General features: G+C 35.5%; 1 protein-coding gene across 1 annotated transcript in view; it reads left to right on the top strand.

Annotated features, from left to right (window-relative positions):
- The window catches only part of LOC113232257 (homeobox protein aristaless-like), a 102415-nt gene extending 78797 nt beyond the window's left edge, over positions 1 to 23618 (top strand). Inside the window, exons 2-4 of the mRNA XM_026466925.1 lie at positions 7403 to 7676; positions 14926 to 14971; positions 23418 to 23618. Of these exons, the coding sequence (XP_026322710.1) occupies positions 7403 to 7676; positions 14926 to 14971; positions 23418 to 23618 (521 nt within the window). The remainder of the gene's footprint in view (positions 1 to 7402; positions 7677 to 14925; positions 14972 to 23417) is intronic.
- The last annotated feature ends 416 nt before the right edge of the window (positions 23619 to 24034 follow it).

Raw genomic sequence — 24034 nt, 5'->3', positions numbered from 1 at the left:
GCAGTTTTCTCTTGACTTCGTACCTTATCCACCTATGAAAACATAAAAACAGGGATAGATCGGCATTTTTTTACTGATATCGGTAGTATACATAAATTTTTTTAAAATGCCACATGCGCCATTTCAACTAACGGCGGCAGAAATTATACCCAATCATGTTTCCCAAAATACCGGTTTTTTTTTTCAATTACGGTATTTCGAAAGACACTATTATTTTTCTCGATAGAACTAAATCCCAAAACTACCCATATTTGGAAAAGTAACTTTTCTGGATTGGTTTGGGTATTTTCGGTGTAACGGTGTGAATTTTGTTTGCTCTGATCTGACTTTTAGGTTTAAAAAACTTATATAACTGCTAAATAATGCAACTTTGCAAACTTAGATCCGAGTTACTAACACGACCTAAACGTAAAAAAATAGAGTCTAAAATAATAAAAGCATTACAAAACTGGTTTTTTTAAAATCAGTAGCTGAATAAAAACATAGGTTATAACAGCTACTTCTATAGCAAAGACATTAGACACAGATTTAATAATAGACTTTGAAATCCGCCACCGTGAGAGCGGTTTACACGTGTTTTTGAACCGAGTAACTAACAGTAATTGATCATAATTGGCCGAATCAATTTGCTCTCGTATTACAAAAACAAAGTCTTCGCGGCGGTTGTATGTATGTCCATGGCAGTAGCAAAAACAATTCAACGGATTTTAGAATAGAATAGAAAACATTTATTGCAGTGCAACATAAAACAAAAAAGCAATGGAGCAAACATACATGAACACAATTTGGAATGCTGCGCTTATAGGTCACTCGGAATTAGTAGAAGTGAAGTCGCAGAACCTTGAACACTGCCGTAAAGTTCCCTGCTTATGGGATGTATATATTCTACTGGATATATCACAGAGAGTGTGATAGGAAATTGCACGATTTAATTCCAATTTCCCTTTTCCATCATCGAGGGACCAGACGGTAGTATATATATTTATTTCATATAAGCAAATTACACTTGAAATCGCCAAAATTACACCTGAGAAAAACAAGTAAGGAACTCCAGGGCCTGCTCTTTGCTTTGAAAGCGAAGCTACGGCAACAACTAGTTGGTTATAATTGGAGGAATCAATTTGCTTGCTAAGCATTCATTAATCGCTCAGTTCTATGCGTTGTATGGCGTGACTGAAAACACAGCGATGAATAGTAAACAGCTCATTGATTGAATTAGCACATTACTAATTAACGCTTTTTGTCCCCTCTACTACAATTATACTGTTTATTCTTTGAATTGCTTCGTTAACATAATATCTTGGAAATCAATTAATAAGTCAATGTTTTCAGTGAACGACGTACCACAGTCGTCAAATGCCCAAATAGCGTCTTAGCTATTTTTAAAGCATCTTCGAAGCCAGACAGCATGATGATTTTGTCAGGTCGTTTTAGAGTTGTAACACGTCCCGTTCACTTAAATTCGGATCACTACAGTACTAGTACAATATTATTTATTCATATTATAGTAATTTACTATTCATTCAATTTTCAGCTTGCTTAAAAAATCCACTGATACACAACTGAAGCGGTTCTACAGGCGTCTAACTTGAACACAAGTTTAAGTTTATTTTTTCAATTACGTTATTATTTAGTTTAAATTTTTATTGAATTGATGTTCAATTATTTTTATGTGGAATTACACCACTAGTTTGTTATAATTATTAATACAAAAATCGAACATTCAGAAAAAATTCCTTCGATCCGGCCGAATTCGAACCGACGTCTTCTAGCATACCGTGCCAGACGCTATACTAAATAAGGCACAGATTATTATTATAACAAACAGTGGACTAATTTTACGTAAAAATAATTGAATATCTGTTCAATAAAAACTTTAATACAATGAATAGCGACATCTCTAGCCGGGCCTGGTAGCTGTAAAGGTGACGAAATATCATAGATTTCGCATAGATGGCGCTACGGCTAAAAAGTCGTTTAAAAACCAAATACTTAGATACGACCCAAGCGCATAGAAAAATTCGTGAGGTCCGTTCCATGGCTTAGTTGGTATAGCGTCTGGCACAGTACGCTAGAAGACGTCGGCTCGAATCCGGCCAGATAGAACGATTTTTTTCTGAGTGTTATTATTTAGTTTTTACTCTATTTGTAAGGGCCAGTACTACGCAATAGTAGTGACACCTAATTGTTTAAATAGATAGATAAATTAAATAAGAAAATAATTTATTTATAAGGATACAAACTTGATGAGGTTGTATATCTCTTAAGAGTACATATGTAATATCTCAGCTCAAATTCAAATCTGTCCCATACTAATACGGTTCATTTTGGGTCGAGCGGCAGGGACTCTGGTTTTATTTCAGAATATTTTTTTTTACAAACGCAATTAAAGTCATTTGAAAATTATATTGTATTTCATTCGTGTTCTATTTAATTCAGTTGATATAAAAAAAATCATTGGTATATGTAAAGTATCCATTTAATACTGCGGTTTTCTTGCAAAATTTCGAGGTCAGTTTGTATTTTTTTTTTAATAAAAATTTTTACGAATCTTGTTTTCACACCATATAGTAATCAGTGTACATCCTCAATTTTACTATATATTTCTTTCAAAGTGATTCTACACTTTCACTGTAATGTGGAATCAACCAAAGCCATTTCAGGTTGTATAGACTTTTAAATTGTTGCGATGTTGTTAAATGTCTAAATCGACTAAACGTTCGTTGCGTACTAATATACTTAATTGGCTACATAAGTTTAATTGTGCACATAAGTACACAGATAAACAACCGGCCGCGGAAAATATGGTGCAAAGATAGCAAAACTAAAATGTGCGGTTGTAAACATCATTTTTGGGGACATTTCTGCCGATGTCAAGTAGAGCTAGTGCATGTTTATTTTCATTATACCTAAGTTCACTAATAACTTCATAATCGACCCTATTATTAGCGGCACATCATTAAGTTTAAAAGAAAAATACCGTAGAATGTAACCATATAAACGACGTATCATCGTAAATACAAACTATCGCAATTAATAGCAATTGAAATGCAGGTTTGAAATTCAGTTACATTTTTTAACTGAAATAAACACGTTGTTCGTGTTCATAGAGAATATACATTAGATAATTATTTGTTTACTGCTTTGGCAATTATTATTAAGTAACGCATATCGCCGTTCCTAGCTATCAAAAATACAATTCTACCTTTGTTCGACTTTATTCGCTACATAAAAATATTAGGTCAGTAGCATGCTACCACAGACATATCAACTCTTATATTGGGTCCCTCGCATTTTGCGGATATTTCGCTCGTTTGCCAGAACAACGTGTTATTTATATATGTCGATGTTTTACAGTTAACACGTTGTTCTGGCAAACGGGCGATTTAAATAATTAATTCGTCCCCTCGGTAATAAGGCTGTAATTAGGCATGTAATAAGGCTACATCTGCAAAATGACAACTTTTTTAAATTAGCTTTTTTGCTTAAATAGGAGAGTAATAAAATTTTACATATCCTTCATTACATTAAGTCTGTGTTCCACCGTAGGCGGAACAAAGGAGTTAAAATTACTTGAAAATAATAATAATACTAACAGTAACGCACACACTCAAAATACTAGGGACCTGCACTAGGGAAACCCTGTATCGCAAAATGAAATTTATATACTAAAAGCAGAGAGACGTCGTGCATTCCTTCATTGTTCATGAAGGAATGCACGACAGAGGAGCAATGCATTACAAATGTACATAGCATTTAAGAGCTCTTCAAATGTATATGTATTATATTGCCTTTAAAACATAAAACAGTAACTTGTTTACTGTAAATGTAAATTAAGTCCCTGTTTAAACCGGAAGTGCGATATATACATGATTTGTTTTATCTTGTGCGCATTAATCTTATGAGTTTCATGTGATACCTAAATGCATTTTTAACGTAGGTCTGATCATATGTATGTGGCTTTATATGTATGCCAAGGTTGCGAATTCTTCGCCATGTAGACTGATGACAAAATTGACATTTGCTAGCATTTCGTGGACAAAAACATTTGCACAGTTTGCACTTCAAAAAAATTATATTGTTATCATTATCAATAACAAAGATCGAACACTTAGAAAAAATCATTCGATACGGCTGACTTCGAACCAACACCCACAGGTAATCCGTGTCAGATGCTCTGCCAATTAAGCCACGGTACATACCAGCAGACATTATGAATCTTTCTATGTGCTTGTTGCAGATCTTTATTTTTGGTTGTTAACGAATTTTTGCCGTAGCTCCATCTGTGGGAAATTTATTTCTTCACTCAGAGAGGTACCTTTACAGCCACCATCACTGACGAGAGATGTCGCTATAATTACGATTTTTAGTTTATTAAATGTCACGATGTTTGACTACCATGATATTCAAATATTAATATTATTTTCAATTGTTTTGATTGCATCCGTCCCTTCGGTTACGATTGATTGTATTTGTTTTTAACGTCTTGTACAATTATATTCACAATAATAGCGTGTATATTCTTACTGAAAGGAATCAATTGTTTTCTAACTGCTTTATTGTTTACTTGCACATACAATTAACCTCTTCATAAGATACAATTAAGTACAAAAACAGATCTCGTGATTTGTAACTATTATATCGATAATTCCGACCTCAGTTTTCTTGTAATCAATTGTCGTTTAATAAGTTAATGCTATTATACTGATTGCGGTTGATTGTGGTGTTATGCCCCTTAATTAGTAATTACGTTTCGAGAAAATTTGATTCATGACGAGTCTTGACAACATGAACTATTAATAACGTGGTCTCTCCTACATGCTCTAAGCCTGGTCCCATAGTTTTTAAATTTCTATAAGTTTCTGGCAATATTGATCGAAACCTAAATAATAACAATTTACTTATTAATGGAAATATTAATAAATAAATTATAATAAAAATCTTAATTAGATTTTCAAAATCGAGTTCTTAGGTTTTCGCGATTGTTACACATAGGAAATGAAACTATTTTTCCGGATTTAAATCGCGTATATTTGTTTTTTCAAACAAACCGACCTTTCGGGCCCTTTGCAGGTCCCATGGTCACGGTTGACTGAGGTGGTACAGTCTTCAACCAGTATGTCTAACATTGATGCAAACCACCCTATTTTTTCCACTATAGTTACAATAGTTATTAATTAAATACCCTTTAAATACCTTATTTTTAATTTTACAAAGAAAACATTCCAATTTACGCTATATTAAGTTTTATAAATTATTTTATTGAATGAATTTTTATTAAGTTCAATTTATTATTAATTATTAATAGAAATTAGAATAAACTAAAACATATTAATTAGTACTGCAGTCTTATGTCTGTTTGGGATTTTTCATTAGAGGAAATACTGGATCCCAAACTGGTGGTACGGAGAAACCATCTTCCCTGTTGAAATTAGGATGTTTTTTAATTTCAATGACCTCTCGCAGCATCCTGTGTAGATAACGGACTTCTTTTGCAAGGACCTGGGGTTTGTCAAACTTCATTGAATGTGTAGGTTTATCCATGACATGCTCGCAGACGATAGATGTTCAAAATGTAAAAGAAGAGGATAACCGAACAAAAAAATTTTGTAGCAGTAAAGTTTCTCGTGAACGACTTCGTCCAGGATAATACTGCCTTACCTATTTTTGCCGATTAGATAGAGACGTTCTGATTTTGAGGGATAAAGGTGCTAGTAGAATTACAGGCACGTGGGACTTGTCAACTTATGTCTCAGGGTGACGGGCGCAGTGGCAATGCACCTTAGATCGTTGTGAGTGTCTCTCAGATCTTTGCAATTTAACACTCCCAGCGCCATAGAACAAACTATTTTTCTGAAGCAGCAAGCCATGTGGGTGGTGCGCGAGATACGCATTTTTTTCACAGCACACCATGCCTGATCTTTAGTAACTTTTGTAGCAGGCCATGTAGGCTGCCAGCGTGCTGTGAAAAAAAAACGCGTGGTTTTTTTTCACAGCACGCCATGCCTGATCTCGAATAACATTTGTAGCAGGCCATGCAGGGCTGCCGGCGGCACACCTTCAAGCTTTGCCAGCAGGCCGCGCAGTACGCCGTGATTCCACCAAAAACAAACGGATGTCACCACTAGGGACGAGATCGATACTTGATTATGATCTGGATCAGTTGTTAACAGAAAAGCTAAACAATTGACTACGTTCGCCAAACGCACAACTTATATTTTCGGCCTGCTGATGGTCAGGACTAGAAAAATCGAAAATGAATTTTACCTGGCATGGCGTGCTAGGTAAAATTCGAAAATACATGGTGGCCTGCCTGCACTTGAGTTTTTGTAGGCTGCCGGCGGCCCACATGGCCTGCTGGGTAAAATTCGAAAATACATGGCTTTTGTAAGCTGCCCATATGGCTTGCTGGTTTTTTCGAAGATACGTAGCGGCCTGCTGCAGTCGACTTTTTGTGGGCAGCCGGCGGCCCACATGGCGCTGAGAGTGTAGCTCTGAGTGGCACTGTAATTGTTATTTATGGTCAGGCGTGTAGCTTACCATCAGGCGCACGACTTGTTCGTCCTGTCACTTGATGTTATAAAAAAATTTTAAAAACGTCCTCTTTAATGTAGACAAATTTAATATCAAAATTCAAATTCAAATTCAAATTCAAAATAAACTTTATTTCATAGGTAAGCATTATTACACTTGAAATCGTCACAATAGTTAAACTCTACCGCTCATTCGTAAGGCAGATTCCCCTGAGAAGAATGAGCAAGAAACTCTAGGGGTTGCTCTTTGTAAATAACATTTACAATTTTTTTTTTTTATTTTTTTATTTGAAACATCAGAGAACGAACGAACGAAGATCACTTATTTACAATATCTATAAACATTAAGCACCTTTTTTAAAGAAAAGCTAATACTTTCTTTATATAAAGCTAATACTTTAGGTGTTGATACTTATATAATGCAACACCCTAATAAGGTCCATTGTATCCATGATGCAATTAAATTAATAAATAAATAAATTACACCAAATATTTTCTTATTTCTCCTTTGGTAGCGAAAACTGTGAAGCTGGTCTGCAGTTTGCCACTCATAACACGTCCAGAGATCTGTAACTAGTTGTAGAAACGTTCACATTTAATCCCACTTCATCCATTACATTATGAAAACAAAGCTTGAAAATGGTACTTAAAAGAGCCTTGAAATTGTGCTATTGAAAAATAATCTTACGTTAATCATTTACGTATACAACAAAAATCTGAGGGGATTTGTTATAATCACCACGCGAAACTATCATGCTAGCGATGGCAGTAGTAAAGTAAACTTCCCTATATTATAATCTAAATCCATTTTACGATCAAATAACACGTTACGTTCAATATGTTAATGACGAACATTTTTTTTCTTGCAGATTATTACCTCCAAGATCACTATCATCAGAAATACAACAACACAATGGGTGTATCAGAGGCACCAAAAGACGATTCTCCCCGAACGACTCCCGATCTGACCCAAGCGGATCAGTCACCGCCTGATCGACCTCCAGGGTCAGCAGACAGCGATGATGCTGATGACTTTGCTCCTAAACGCAAACAAAGACGGTACAGGACTACGTTTACGAGTTTCCAACTTGAAGAATTGGAGAAGGCTTTCTCGAGAACGCATTATCCTGATGTTTTTACCAGGTAAGTCGTGAAGTCATCTCTTTCTCTACTTTTCTTTTATGATACTAAGTGATGCGACGAACAAGTCGTGCGCCTGTTGGTAAGCGATACGCCTGTCCAAAACAGTTGTAGTGCTAATCGAAGCTTTAAATCGCAGACCTGAAGGGCGCTGCCACTGTGCCCTTCACCCTGAGACATAAGTTGAAAGTTCCGTGTGTCACTTACCCTTCAAAACCGGAACGCAGTAATGCTCACATTACTGCTTAGCGGTAGAAATAGGTAAGATGGCAGGAATAGGCACTTCCCTGGACGAACCCTTTCATAAGGAACTCACTGACTACTACTTACTACTCCTTACTTCCTTCTTGGTGTTACTTAGTGTTAAGATGGCACTTCGCATGCGTATATGTATTTGCATATTTGATATATTTGGCAAATTACAAGCACATAGGACTTGTCAACTTATTTCACAGGGTGACGGGAGCAGTGGCAGTGCCCCTCAGATCTTTGCAATTTAAAACTCTGAGTGGCACCGCAACTGTTATGGACCGGCGTGTAGCTTACCATCAGGCGCACGAATTGTTCGTCCCGTCACTTGATATTATAAAAAAAACAATCACCTTGTATAAATTGCATGTGTGACAAGTATGTGCCTTGTTTGCCTATTCGACATGTACAACAAACACCAAACTCGCGTTACCGCGCGCTGATCGGTTTCTCGACACACATCAAAGAAGCCTAATAGGCAAATACGCGAAATAAACCGTCCATACTATGGTAATATTTGGTTCATTCGTTTATCTCCCTAATGACTCCATGTGTAGACGGTCATATTTGTCAGTGTTTGCATATTTGACTGTACGTCAAATATTTTTCCAAGTACGTCAAACAACCAATAGCGAATACAGGTGGCCTTGTGAAGTGCCGTCATTATTTGGAATTTACACAAAAAGTCTTTCACACGGCATTCCCATTATTAACACAAACATTACTTCAATGCATTTTGAAAATGTCTAAGCTACTGCCAGACTTGGACCTCCTCTCCCGTCCACTGCCACTTTTAACTGTCTCCGTGGCCGAACTGTTACCATGCCACACAATATTTGTATGGCCTACATTTATTTCTCTCGTGAGTTTGGGTGTAATTTGTGGTTGTCTATCTGTATGTCCATGACGTAGGGTTTCCCTAGTGCGGGGCTATGTCGAGTGTGTGCGTTATTATTATTATTATTATTACTGTCCATAATCAATATACGACAATTTGTTCATACAGTAATGTCACGTGTACGTCAAAAGTTATTTTTATCACATGACAGTCATTAAAATAATACGAACAATATGATACAAAATATGTAGGTATATTGTGTGAAATTTTATCGAAATCGAAAATCTACGAAGACTAAATTCCGTAGAATATTTTAAACCTCTCTCCTGAAAAACTGTAATTTTGCAGATGTGGCCTTATTAAACCTATGACGCGAATTATTTTACCTAAAAATAATTGTCATTTAAATACCAAACACATAACTCATATTTTAATATTTATTTTATGCCAGTAAAGAGATTTTATCAGATCCCTAACTTGTTGAAAGAAACGATAAAATGGAGCGCTTTTTAAAATTTTACGTGAATCCTTAGATAATTTAATAATTGCCCCCTAACGTACAGCTAACTGTAATAATGTGCTATTTACGATATCGTTTGTTCACTAAATCACATGCAATAAAATTGATAAAAAAAGTTATCCTTACCTAAACATAAAATAATATAATTATTTCACTTTCATATCAAATTATGTTAACAATTATGATAAACGGAAGTAGGTATCAACTTAATCATAGATATGAAACTAATTTTAGATTATTAACATCAAAATTAATTAAAACTATCTAAAGATATAAATATCGCAAAATAATCCTATTATTTATTGTAAATACTAATGACAAATTACGATTGAGATTATTAAATACTTGAAGAAAATAAACGAGACTTGTGTGAATGAGGTGTGAAAAAGAAGCACGAAATTAAGACGGATTGTCTTTTGTTTTTAAAGGCCAAGTTGATATTTGGCAAAATACAGAGTTACAAATTAAAAGAAATACCTAAGTCTCAACCAGTTAATTTACTTCGAAAAATATGTTTTTTTTGGATTGACACCTGTTGAGTATTAAAATTTTTCGTCCTTCGAGGCAAGCTGAGGCGTGTAATTGGCCATACTGCCAAATCTTAGATTGTGACTTTTAAGTCAATGTTGAAATTACTTACCTACTTACTTACTTCGCCGGCTCAGCAATCCGAAGTGGATCTTGACCTCCGAAACCAAAGTACGTCATTTCTCTCGGTCTTGTGCCAATTCCGACCATTCGGACATATTCAGCTCCTTTAGGTCTTTAGCGACTTTATTCTTCCAGCAATATCTTGGATGGCCCACTGGACGATGACACGAAAGTTGCCCCATATGCGCTCTCTTGGCATCTCGTTTCTTTCCCATTCGTTCCACGTGTCCTAACCAGCGATGTCGGACAGATTTTATTTCCCCAATTTCCCCGTCTAAGTTTGACTCAGACACTAGTTCTTCTATCTCTCTATTGAATCTGGTCCTCCAGTTCCCAAATTCTCCTTCGACTGGTCCCAGAATCTTTCGAAAGATCTTCCGTTCTGTAGAAACGTAGAAATTAAATTTTGTATATTTGATAAATATTAGACAACATCACGTTTGTTGCTCTGATCCCAAAGTAAGTAGCTAAAGCACTTGTGACACCCAGAGCCGAAACAATATAGAAAAGTCAGTTTTCTACATTGACCCGGCCGGTGATCGAATCCGGGACCTCAGAGATGGCGGCACCATGAAAACCGGTGTGCAAGCCACTCGACCACTATATATATTGTCTCGGGTCGTTGTTACCGTCGTTGTTGTTTGCGTTCAGAGCAATGTATATTTTGTCTAATATACTCCCGGACAGATAATTCGAGCCACCTCGCATTTTTGTTGTAAAGGGCTAGAATACAAAAATAACGTTATCATCGAATAAACCCGATTTTCCCCCGGTTTTGCAAAATCCAAATTCCCACCAAGGACTTACGGGAAACAAGTTTAGTATACTAGTTTCAAATTTGTGTACCTAATAGTTTTTGATCAATCAAACATTGTTTAAGCTTAGGACAATACTGAAAATGCGTGGTGGCTCAAATATGTATGTATACACACACTCACACACACGCACACGCACACGCACACGCACTCGCACACGCACACGCACACGCACACGTACACGCACACGCAAACGCACACACGCGCACACACTCACACACACACTCACACACACACGTGTGTGTACATATGTATCCGGAAGTGTATTTACATTACATGTAGACGTACACACATAAGTTAATTAAATTATGGAGGATTATACAAATTTAATATATGTAGATAACGATCTGATTATGTCAAGCACAGCTGTGTGATAACGATTGAAACTAATAATTAGTAATACTTATGTGTTAAATATCGATACTATTCAAGGCCCGAAAAGTATTTTTGTATGCTTGAGCGAATCATTAACACTTGTGCCTGCACGGTTTTAAGGGTGAAGCTAGAAGCTAGACAAGCACTGTGAGTTGTGAATTTTTTGAGTACCTTAATTTACACTGCATTCGATTTCATATAAAAAGTCCAGTTTGTGTCACACCACGACGCATAATAAGTTGTCTGCCGACTCACGCGCGTAATTAGGTACGACCATAGATTTAGTATATCCATAGATTGGCCCTGACGTATTGGAGACGAGACCAAAACAAAAATACATCTGTGTGCGTATAATGTGCATGTGTGCAAGATAAATAGTGTTGCGCCATCCACTGATTTAACTTTAATATCGATTAACATATTACACCGGCGTTTCACTTCGTTGTATTCACCAAAATGTCTTAACGCAAAATACCGAGACGTTAATTAACTAGTTAATTAATGATTCAATAGAAAATTAAGAAAGCTACTATCGCCTTCTGGTAGTGCCACAGGATGGTAGGTAAATAATGGGGACTTTCACCCAAGATAACACTATGGCTCTACAAAATGGTGATAAGACCCATGATCAGTTACGGCGCGATAGATAGTTACGGCCACGAACCAAGCTGACGACCGCAACCTACAAACAAATATAACTATTATAATTATTGTATGATATGATAACATAGAAGTGCACCACAGCAGTGAATTTGCAGATAAGTAATAGAACCAAAAAACCGGCCAAGTGCGAGTTCAACTCGCGCGGAGAGGTTTCGGTACAAACTTAACATTCTAGTTGAAGAATATGTTCTCCAATACATTCCAACAGCAAATATAGGTTTATTCGCGCAATAGTAGGAAATTTAAAGACAATTTCTGTATTTTTTCAAAACTTTAGGCTCTGTAGTTTCGAAGATAAAGGGTAGAATGATCAATTTTTGTCTATTTTCTTAAACAACTTAAAAATATTTATATTTCATAATTACAAAAAATATATATTCTTAAGAACTTTCCCTCCCAATAGTGACTTAAAAATTTAGAATTAATTTATTTACGTTACACGTTTTGGTCACACAAATAAATATGTGTACCAAATTTGAAAAAAATCAGTATCGTATTTTGGAACAGAACAGAACTCTAACAACAATAAATCGCTGATTTCTTGTTGATGAGAGTAGTGCTACACAAAAATCAATTAATTGTAAGACATACCGCATGAATAATGTGGGTACAGAACCAGAACGTAGCTTTACTCTTTGCTTGCCTCTAAAGGCGTTTTATTTAAAAGCATTTTTCCTCAAAGTGTTTGTTTGCTGCATATTTTTGAAAACTTTTTGGAAAGTCTTCTTTCTTTAGCTTTATAAGCCATTTCTGTCGTACTTCAATGTTTTGAGGAAATCTGAATCAACAACAATAATTAACATAAAAAATGGGTGCCTCAACTATACTATTAAAAGAAATTTTCGTTTTAATGTAAACAAAATATAATGTACTAATGCAATATTAATTAAATATAAAGTACTAAATCCAGAAATTTCTGATTCAATAAATAAAAAAAAATTAAGTATGAAGATGATTTCGGCTGTATGCAAGTCACGCCTTTGCCTTTCTTTTTTTCAGTTAATGACAAATCTCGATAACATATTATCGATTGCGTCAATCTCTATGAAAGTGGGGTTATGAATTTCAGAAATTCACGTATTTGATATATTTTTTAATTGAATTCGTATACATTTGGGTTATTAATGCACTTGAATGGTATAATTTTACGGATATATTTAAGTAAAAAACTTTTGTGGTAGTGCTTTTAGACAGCTAAAAATTTAAATAGTACTTGCATGTGAAATGTACAATTCTGCGAGTTTTCCTTTTTAGATAAGTTACATCCGGACACTGAAAACTTTTCAATGACTAATAAACGTCCGTTTAACACTATTTCACATTTTAAAACCAATTATTTTTCAAAAATAAACGAAATTTGTTTCGTTGTCAGCTGACCCTAGGTTCATATAGCCTCATAGCTTATAATGAAGTGGTCTCGTCTACCCATCTCGTTCTAACATATGTACGTGTATACTTACTCTCTTTCACTTGCATTGCCAATCTATGGGTACCTATATACTAAATTTATGGGTACGACCGAATTTCGGTCGCACGCACTGTGCTTATAGGGAGAGAGTGTAGTATAAAACCCTGTGTCGCGGGTGCCATGGACACACACATAGACAACCACAAATTACACCAAAACTCACGAGAGAAATAAATGTAGGCCATACAAATATCTCTCCCGGCCCGGGAATCGAACCTGGGACCTCTGCGTGGCAGTCCGGCATGGTAACCGTTCGGCCACGGAAGCAGTTGACAGCAATCGGATTGCCGACGCACTGATACGCAATCTGTATGACGTCATCGGCACGCATCGGAAAAGTTGTCCCTCCGAGCAACTGCGTCGGCATTACCGGCAGGCCGGTGCGTGCGGTCCGTGCGATGCAGATCAGTGGACGCAGTTGTATGAACTTCTATACAAATAATACTAAAATCCGTATAATGCGATCCGTCCGATTGCGCTGCGTATCTGTGGATGCCTACCTTATGACGCATCTCACTCCTTTCTGGTGTTTGAGTATGTAGATGTCTTCAAGATACACGACTCCCAACTCACAAAATTACGCTTATCTGGCCTCACCCTTAAGGGAGCAATCCCATCATGTTCATACGGACGAAAGAACTAGTTTGGCGTTTTAGTTCCTTTAGTTATTTTAGAACAAAAAAATATAGCACAAAAGGAAAACGGAAACGGCAAAGAGGAAATAAAATATTCTTGTTTAAATTCAGAAATAGTCCTTATGAACGATTTCAAAATGAAATATTATTTATATGGATAATTTCGTTCCGTATTCTTCAAAGATCGAAACGGTTTCTATTATTTCCCAATTCCCAAATCTCATTGAGGTAAAAGAACTAAAACACCGAATTAATTCGTTTGTCCGTTTGAACAAACTGCATGCAGCAGGGAAAAATCTACTATTTCGTGAGCTTGGATGGAGGGACAAAAAAACAGTTGATTATGTTCGTACTTCGAAGGGCATGTTCCCATTATGTCGTGAAGACAGATAGTGCAATTTAAAGTATTGTTGCTTGTGTATATTTCATGTGTGTGTATTTCAATGAAGTCGAAACACATCGAACAACACGATTAACTGTCGTTCATGACTTTTTTGACGTTACGACGACAGACTGTCGTGGTAATGGGAAAAAGCTAGAACGATAGTCGTCCGACGATAAATAAAACGTCACAATAAAAGTGTGACGACTTATAATCGCAGCTTCAAACGATTCCATCGTCCAAATGAGAAAGCGGCTGCCGTCAACCGATAAATTGTCGTCAAGATCTAATGGGAACACCTAGACACGACAGTTGTTCAACGATAAAATAAACGTCCACCGCATAGTCACGACAGACAGTCGTGTTATAGGAACAAGCTAGACGTGACAGTCATCCAACGATAAGTAAAACGTTACGACATAATGGGAATGCGTCCTTAGGGCCAGGGCAAACCGGCGGATTTATCAATGTATATTGTATGTTAGTGCAAGTAAAATAAGGTATAAATTGCAATGCTATGAGATCGACCTCGGAGCATCGCGGTGCATTTTTCTCTGAGGCGGGAATTGATCTACTTGTTTTATTATATAATGTATGTATAGTGTATTGTTTTTCAAACGTCTACGTCGATTAAAAATACCCATCTTTCTTTGCAGGGAGGAACTCGCAATGAAAATTGGCCTTACTGAAGCAAGGATACAGGTAAGAACACATTTTTATATACATGTTATAAATAAATAATGAGCCAAGTCAAGCGTGAGAATGGTTGCTTTTCATTTAAGAAATTGACGGTTCGAATCACTGTGGCAGCTTGTACTTATGACTTTAATGTCTAAGTCCCGTATATTACTTAATGTTTAGTAGCAATACCTCTCGATAACGGGGGATAAAAATACCTTGTTGAAATGTACATGTCAAAGAAGCACAACCCCAGGAAAACGTGGGAAGTTCCCAATCCGTATTGAGCCAGCGGGCATGGCGGACTGTGGCCTAAACTAAACTATGGCCAGTAATGAGATATATAAGTTGTTATAGTACCACATTTAAACATAAATTCGATATCTGTATTAATATTACAATTATTAATACAAAGATCGAACACTCAGAAAAAAAAGCTTCGATCCATATCGGTGAATAGCGACATATCTAGCCGCGCTGTAAGCTGTAAAGGTATCTAACTGGGTGACGAAATACTTTCATAAATTTCTCATAGATGGCGCTACGGCTAAAAAGTCGTTGAAAACCAAATATAAAAGACACGGCAAGAAGCACAGAAAAATTCATGAAGTCCGCTGGTTCGTTCCGTGGCTTAGTTGGCATAGCGTCTGCCACGGTTTGCTAGAGTTTCCGGCCGGAAACGTCAGTTCGAATTCGGCCGGATTGACGGAATTTTTTCTGAGCATTCGATCTTGTATTAATAACTATAGCAAAATAGTGGAGTAATTTCACATAAAAGTAATTGAATGTCAATTCAATAAAAATTTAAGTCCATTTAATTTAAAAAAAAAGTAACGGCCCGTATAAATAAATATATAAAAAGCTTATGTCAAAATTCTTCTTATGTCTTCAAAACCGGAACGCAATAATGCGAGCATTACTGCTTGGCGGTAGAAATAGGTAAGATGGCAGTACTTCTCTGGACAAACTTTCATAGTAAGGTCTACTACATAATCGTAATATTATTTATTTTAAATAAGGTCGTAAAAATCTATCTGTAAATTCATGATCTGCTGATTCGGTCTGTTGGTTAAGAGCGTTTGCCCCGGTGTGACAACAGGATCTAGTCCAGTTTGAGCGAGGTAATTATTTCTCGTGTTCGATCTTTGCGTCAATAATAATAACAAGCTAGTGGAGAATTTTCGCAAAAATTATTTGAAAATCATTTTAGTACTTGAGATTGCTGAAAATCAGTGCCACGACATTGTTTAAAAAACCAATATGACGGTAAATTACTGATTATATCATGTAAATTGTTGTAATATTCTTTTTAATTTTTTTATTACTGTTCCTCTGTTTCTTTTTTGTTTAAATGCGTATGTGTGCTTGTGTAATAAACAGTTTTCTTTCTTTCTTTCTAAAATATCATAAAGGTCAAAAGGTCATCATAAACATAAAAAAGGAAGTAAATAGTTCTGGTAACGCATTAGATTTAAGTGTAAGTAAAAGTTTAAGATTCTTATGAATGCTTTCAAAAATATTCATTGATTGTGCAACACACTTGAAAATACAAAACTAGGATATGACTATTATCGTAATTTAAATTCAGATTAGGATTATCAAATATCATTTTTTATACATTCTTCACATTATCGGTAGAAAAGTTGATTTGCGTATCTATTATAATTGATTCGACAGTCAAACGTACGTCCTATACTATATGAAATCAAATACAAACCGCCATATTTCAAACAAGTCACCCACGTGATGTCACAAATCAAACCTGTTAAGATATTCAACGTTGAATGGAATACGCTAGTGTTAATTATAATAAATAGAATCTGCCAAAGTAAGACAATGTATTTTACTAAATTAATGTACGTTTTACTAATTATAGATAAATTAAAACATTAATTTTACTAATTATGTAATTGTAATATTAATGCAGTAAAAAAATGTGTAAATCATTATTATCATCTTTTTAGGTTATTTTTCCGGATTTAAATCGCGTATATTTCTTTTTCAAACAAACCAACGTTTCGAGCCCTTTATAGGTCCCATGGTCACGGTTAACTGAGGTGGTACAATCATCAACCAGTTATATCTAATATTAATGCAAACCATCCTATTTTTTCACTATAGTTACAAAAGTTATTAATTAAATACCTTATTTTTAATTTTACGAAGAAAATTGTTTTACAAATTATTTTATTGTAACAATATGATTTTTTATTAAGTTAAATTTATTATTAATTAATAATGAAAATTCAATCAATCAATCAGCCTATTGCAGTCCAGTAGTGCTGGACATAAGCCTCCCCAAGTTTACGCCATGGTGCCCAATCACCCGTTTTCCGCATCCAACCACTACCCGCGACCTTCTTCAGATCGTCGGTCCATCTTTGCAGGGGGATTTCCTACGTTACGTTTGTGAGACGTGGTCTCTACTCGAGAACCCGTCTACTCCATCGCTCATCGGTTCTGCGACAGATGTGTGCCACTTCAGCTTGCTATATTTTTGAACGGTATCCACAACTTTAGTCTTATGCCGGATACTTCGTTAGTGACTTTGTCCCTTAACGAGATACCCAGCATAGACCTTTCTATAGCTCGTTGAGCGACATGTAGTCTGTGAGCCAATTTGACCGTCATATTCCACGTCTCGGCTCCGTAAGGCATGACCGAATAACGGAAATTATAATAAATTAAAACATATTAATTAGTACTGCAGTCTTATGTCTGTTTGGGATTTTTCATCTGAATTATCATCATTAACCCATTTATACGTCCCAGTAGTCACAGGCACAGGTCTCTTCTCAGGCGAAGCTTTAGGCCACAGTCCGCCATACTGGCCCAGTGCCGGTTGGGGACTTCACATTTTCCGATGATTGTATACCTTCTTCGACGTGCAGGTATCACCACGATGTTTTCCTTCACCGAAAAGCTCATGGTTAATTTCAAATTAAATTTCTCACATAAATTACGAAAGACCACGGCCTCTGCTTGAGAAGCTGTAACTCAAACCGTTGAGCTACCACGGCTTTTTTATATAGGTATTCACCTAAAACCCTGGTCCGTTCACGGCAGTGGAAATACCAGCGATTGTATCTCATTCATACAGTTAAACCGGAAATTATTTTCCTATTTAAATAGTTACCTACACCACACATAAATTAAAAAAACGCTTTCTGCATTCTGCTAATGTTATTAAGAGTGCAATCAATCTCCTTTTAAAACTCTATTAGTTCTAATATTCATAACATTGTCTCACATAACACACGATATATTCTCACTGTACAATTGAACACCTGTACAAATAAATCTAAAATTCTTGTCACGACCACCTGTAATGAGGGAGACCGAATCGAATTCGACATTGGTACCACTTCATCCGCTATTTTATTAAATTGCTAACGCTAAAGATGAAAATTACAAGAAAAAAACCTGAGGTTGTATAATAAAAACAAAAAGACTAAAAAATATACAAAGCGTTGAATTGGCTAACTGTATTTATTAAATGTCTTTTTATCCGACCATAAAAAAAAGAAAAATTGCTGGAAGAATTGCGACACTACGATTAATACTCATTGGCATTTGATTACATTTAAGTACATTGTGAACAAGTAATAAACTCTATCATTAACGTTAATTACACTACAGCCTTGCTTGCGGTGGATTGAAACTAAAAGTTAGGTACAGGGTTGTATAAAAACAAAACAATAATACATTAATATAAAAATATATATGTCGGAATATAACTGTAAGGGAAACGTTAAGGGAAAGACCCATATATGAATTAGTCAGAGTCTATTCACTCTTCGTTATCAATTCGTTCAGTCAGCGGTGAAATAAAAAGTCAGTTACTTGCAATTAATTAGTTTATTCACTTTCATAGTAATTATTAGTTCGAAAGTACAAAAGAAGCTTAAAAAGAATTTCATACGTGACGCAGTAAATTCACAGAGAGCGGCCGCACTCGGATGTCCACTATTCAAGTAACTCTCACAAAAAGTCCATCTTGTCCATGCGGTCTTAATATATAAAGCACTTCACTCCATATTTTCATATAGCAACTCTGCCAACGATCGTCATGTTATAACCACACCCTCTACAACCTCACTTACATAATTTAGTTAATCGTTTCTTTAATAATTAGAAAACAACACGTAATAATATCAGCTAAGATTTTGCAAAGCAAATCACGTAAAACCGAACACCATTATTTGAAGTATACAGAATATATGTATGTGCATATAAAAGATTTTTCGTTAAGAGCGAGTAGATTTTGACAATGCATAGCGGCCACGTTGTTGAAGCTGCTTTTGCAAATTTGTTGGCACAATAGAACACCTATTTTGATAATATTTTTTTATCATTTGCACTTGTTGCTCGACGCTGTAACTTGCCATGATGATTTGTCTTTATTGACTGAAAAATAAACAACAGATTTGACAAAAGCAGCCTCAACAACATGGCCGCTATGAACTTGCAAAATCTACCCGCCCTTGATGGAAAACCCCTTGTGTCTACCAAACCGTGCGCCTGGTGGAAAGCGACACGCCTGTCCATAACATTTTCAGTGCCACTTAGAGCTTTAAATCACAAAGATCTGCCACTACATTCGTCACCCTGAGACGTAAGTTGACAAGTCCTATGTGACTGTAATATAGTAAATCTTACATTACTGCTTGGCGGCAGAAATACGTAAGGTGGCAGTACCTCCCTAGACAAACACTTTACAAGAGACTCTACTGCTACTAAAGTAATAATAGATGAACAATTTTCGGTTACAGATGCGATAATGTTTCTTTTTACTTTATTATACGAGACACAAAATTTTGCTTCTAAAGAATGTCAGACTTAAATCCAAAGCGTCCACGTAGTTTCATTCTAGTCAATGTCTCTCTAGACCTTTTAATAACAGAGAATGTTATCTGTACTCGTTCATTAGGTTGGTTTATTTTGTTACAATCCGAACCATTACACGAATACAAATTAGTTTGCAACAGCATAATTGAATGATTACAGTTTTATCCATGGAATGTTCGAAGTAATATATAATTTTGCCATGTACTTTCAATATATAGAGTTCATTGGAATCCCTCAAGGTTGAATGAATTATCGAGCAATAAAAATGCACTTAACAAATGGGACTTCCAAAAAGCCAAAAAACTAAAAATATTGTCGTTGACTCGAACGCTATCCGCGAGAGCCATAAAATTAAGAAGACAGAGAACTTTCAATTTTATAAACAATTCCATATATTTTACAAACCACTTTTTCATAATATGTATACGTACTCATCACATTTTTAAATTTCGCTATGCTCCAATTATAATATTCTTATATTTTAAAAATTCTTATAAATAATTCAATACGCGAAATGGTTTAAGGGGAGGTATTTCAACGCGCCTAGATTTTAGGGGTGAGGTGTGGGGTGTCGCCCCTCGCGTCCCGCAATCTGCGCGCTGTTAATTAATATGAATAATATAAAAACAGACAGAGACAATTTGACACAAATAAGACATCGACAAGTGCCCGATGGCCAATTACGGGGCAGCGGACGGCGCGGCGTGTCCTTAAACCGCTGGGTAATTTGCATATTTTATAAATGGGATATATATACGGGATGGGATAAATGTGACTTTAATAACAAATAGGGCTTCAGTTGCAAAGCAATATTTAGCAGTAGTAAGCACATAAATAGAAATATCTCCATATGAAAAGTATGTACAAAGATATATATTTCGATTCATCCGTAGAACAAAGATCTATGTGCAAGACTACTTGTTCTCAGGACATAATACATTTCGTTCGTCTTCTTCGCTGTGGATGTCCGATCGACCGTTGTTCGATTTTATGTTTCCGAAACGAAACAGGATAATATAAATTCTCAAAACACCTTTACATAGGCCTTAGTTTGAATAACGAAATTATTCTCGTAAAGTACTTATTCTCTTTTTGCTAATAATCACATCGGACTTTGTTCTTCGGATGAATCGATTTTATTCTTAAATAATTCGTTTTAGACTTTTATTTTGGCAGGATTTTATATTTTATATTTTATATGATCGGTTAAAGTACATCCTATCGTTAACAAATAAGCACATTATTTAGGAAACATCGTTAGTTGTATAGTATATTCTTTGTAAGACCGTTATATAATAATAAATACCTAAACCATTTGATCTAGCAAAACAGTTTTTCCCGCTTCTCTTCTGACTCGTCTTAATGTAGTTTTTGTTTCCTTACTGAAGTATAAAAGCAACTTTCTCAAGCAACTTCAGTGAGGAACAAAAACTACTTTTTGTTTCCTTACTGAAGTTGCTTGAGAAATTTTTCGTTTTACTCAAATGCTGCCGTGTACCTACCAGTTAGTAAACTGTTGCTAATGAGCCGCTTTATCACTCGAGTTGAACTTTAAACGCGATGCTGGCCGTTTGGGTTGATGAAGGCATATTTTTCAAGTCCTTGTTTATTAAATGGAAGCCATCAGCAATTTCCTTGTATCATTACCACTGCCACGGGCGCCTAAAATGTCGCTTTCAGGATTATGATATAAAACATAAATTTTTATGAGAGATTTGCTTTAGAGAAGCAAGTATCGAATAAAGATTCGAATTCGAATGTCGAACCAATAATCCGACTAAAGAGTCGGATTGTTGGTTCGATATTCGAATTTGTTAGCTTTTTACATACATTTTAAATGCTTTTTACATGAAGGATGTTTATGTGTTATTATTGGGTATTTTTGGGTCAAAAGATTTCATTTTATTATTTAATTTACGTCCATTAATGACTATAATATAATTACCAAGCCTGACTACAAACTATAATATAATTTTGATACCTTATTTTTTCAACAATCACTACATCTACACAAATAGACTACATGCTGTCCTAAACTACGTAACAAAAATTTTTTAAAAGCATCATCTTAAGCCATCTCCCCGATAGCCTCACCGCCTGGTCATTACCTTAATGCGGCGCTGTGTTAAGCTATTACGACCGGCACCTGGAGCCAACCCTTTTTGCAGCCCGCCGTACATTCTCTACTCGTGTCTACCTCCAATTATCAGCATTTATACATTCACCGGACCCGTATCAACTCATATTTATAGACGGGGGTCTATAAATATTACACCAAAAAGGAACTTAAGGTCACTCATTAAATTTTAAATACTTTTCATAAAACTTCTTGCGTTAAACGAAATTTTAGTCCCCCCGACGACATTTACAGAAACACGAGTATTTCTTTTTTGTGCCATAGCAATCCGGCCTTTATCACAAGTGAATTAATTTTAAATAATTTAATTTGCCATAAAAATAGCAGTTTGTATAATGAACGTAGTGCGCTCCAATGGCATTTTTTCTGACGTTCGTTGAATATTTAAACGGAATACATCAGGTGGTTCGATATTATTTAGCGATAAATCAGAAAATGTAATGTTTGAGATTCTAGATAGTTTTTGTTTGTGGATGCCTTGCCTTACCAGTGTAGCACTTCTTGTATGTTTGTCTTTTATTTTGTTTGACAAAATTCAATTACATCTGCATTGTCGAGTACCGAGCCGTTTTTTTACGTTGAATGAAAAACATGAATAAAAAATGCGACACATGAAGTTATGATGCCTATTAAATTTGAGCAAGTTCGTTCTTTAAAAAAAGTTAATTGTACAGTAACAGACGTATTAAACTGTTGATTTTATTATTTCTTAAATTAGTATTGAATTAATACTCAATTATTTCTTGTGAAATTACTCCACTAGTTTGTTATAATTATTAATACAAAAATCGAACACTTAGAAAAAATTCGAACCGACATCAAACCGTGCCAGCCGCACTAAGCCACGGAATGAACCAGCGGACCTCACGAATTTTTCTATGCGCTTGTTGTTGGATGTTTATATTTGGTTTTTGATGACTTTTTAGCCGTAGCACCATCTATGAGAAATCTATGAAAGTATTTATTATTACTTTCAAAATAAATTTTGCATGTGACGTTTTATACAAATAAGGACCGTCAAATAAGGTTTTATACAAATAAGGTTCTTCATTGTTCGGATAAAAAGTTAATTGTCTCTATATTTATTTTAATACTAGACTTATTATAATTATTAACACAAAAATCGTACACGATCGAACGAAACACTCCAACTAAGCTACGGAACGAACCAGAAGACCTTACGAATTTTTGTACGTGTTTGTTACAGACCTTTTTGGGTTGCGTTTCTGTTGTATTAGTAATTATAACAAACAAGTGGAATAATTTCACAAAAAATAATTGAATATCATAGTAGTAAAATATCAGTATATTTAATAAAACTTTACATTACAAATATAGTTATCAGTCTATAGAAAATCTTAACGTCAATTGTGCCAAATTCGTTGTTAGGATATCTGGAATTACGATCTTGATAGAAAAACAAAAATTAACACTATTTTTTTATTTTTGTTGCCTTAATTTTCATTACAACCTTCTGTTCAACAGGTATGGTTCCAAAACCGACGAGCTAAATGGAGGAAACAAGAAAAGGTGGGACCACAAGGACACCCGTACAACCCATACCTGACTGCAAGTGGGGGAGCCCCCCCTCCGAGCGTGGTGGCGTCCATGCCGAATCCATTTACTCAACTCGGTTTTGGTTTTAGAAAGCCTTTTGATACAAATGCGCTGGCGTCCTTTAGGTGAGTTAAATTGATTATGAATAACGTAATAGTACGTTACAGTAACGTTACAGCATGTTTGAAAAATATATTCTAGTGTATAATAGAACAAATTCAAATTCAAAATAATCTTTATTTCATAGGTAAGCATTATTACACTTGAAATTGTCACAATGGTTAAACTGTACCGTTCAATCGTGAGGCAGATTCCCCTGAGAAGAATGAGCAAGAAACTCTAGGGGTTGTTCTTTGTAAATAACATTTGTAAACATTCAATATTTACAATATTTATTTTTTTCATGTTTGTCATGGAGGTAGTCCCTGATCGAAACTACCTCCATGAACTAAACGGGTTACGTTACTTTACGTTACCACGGATTTTTGTCATCCAAGAACGCAGAAGTTGTATAATAACCTTTAGTATAAAGTTTTTGTTTCACT

The sequence above is a fragment of the Hyposmocoma kahamanoa genome, unplaced genomic scaffold (genome assembly GCF_003589595.1).
Source record: "Hyposmocoma kahamanoa isolate Upper Pololo Valley unplaced genomic scaffold, ASM358959v1 102, whole genome shotgun sequence".
In the NCBI taxonomy this organism is placed as follows: domain Eukaryota; kingdom Metazoa; phylum Arthropoda; class Insecta; order Lepidoptera; family Cosmopterigidae; genus Hyposmocoma; species Hyposmocoma kahamanoa.
This window is presented reverse-complemented; position numbering and strand designations above follow the sequence as displayed.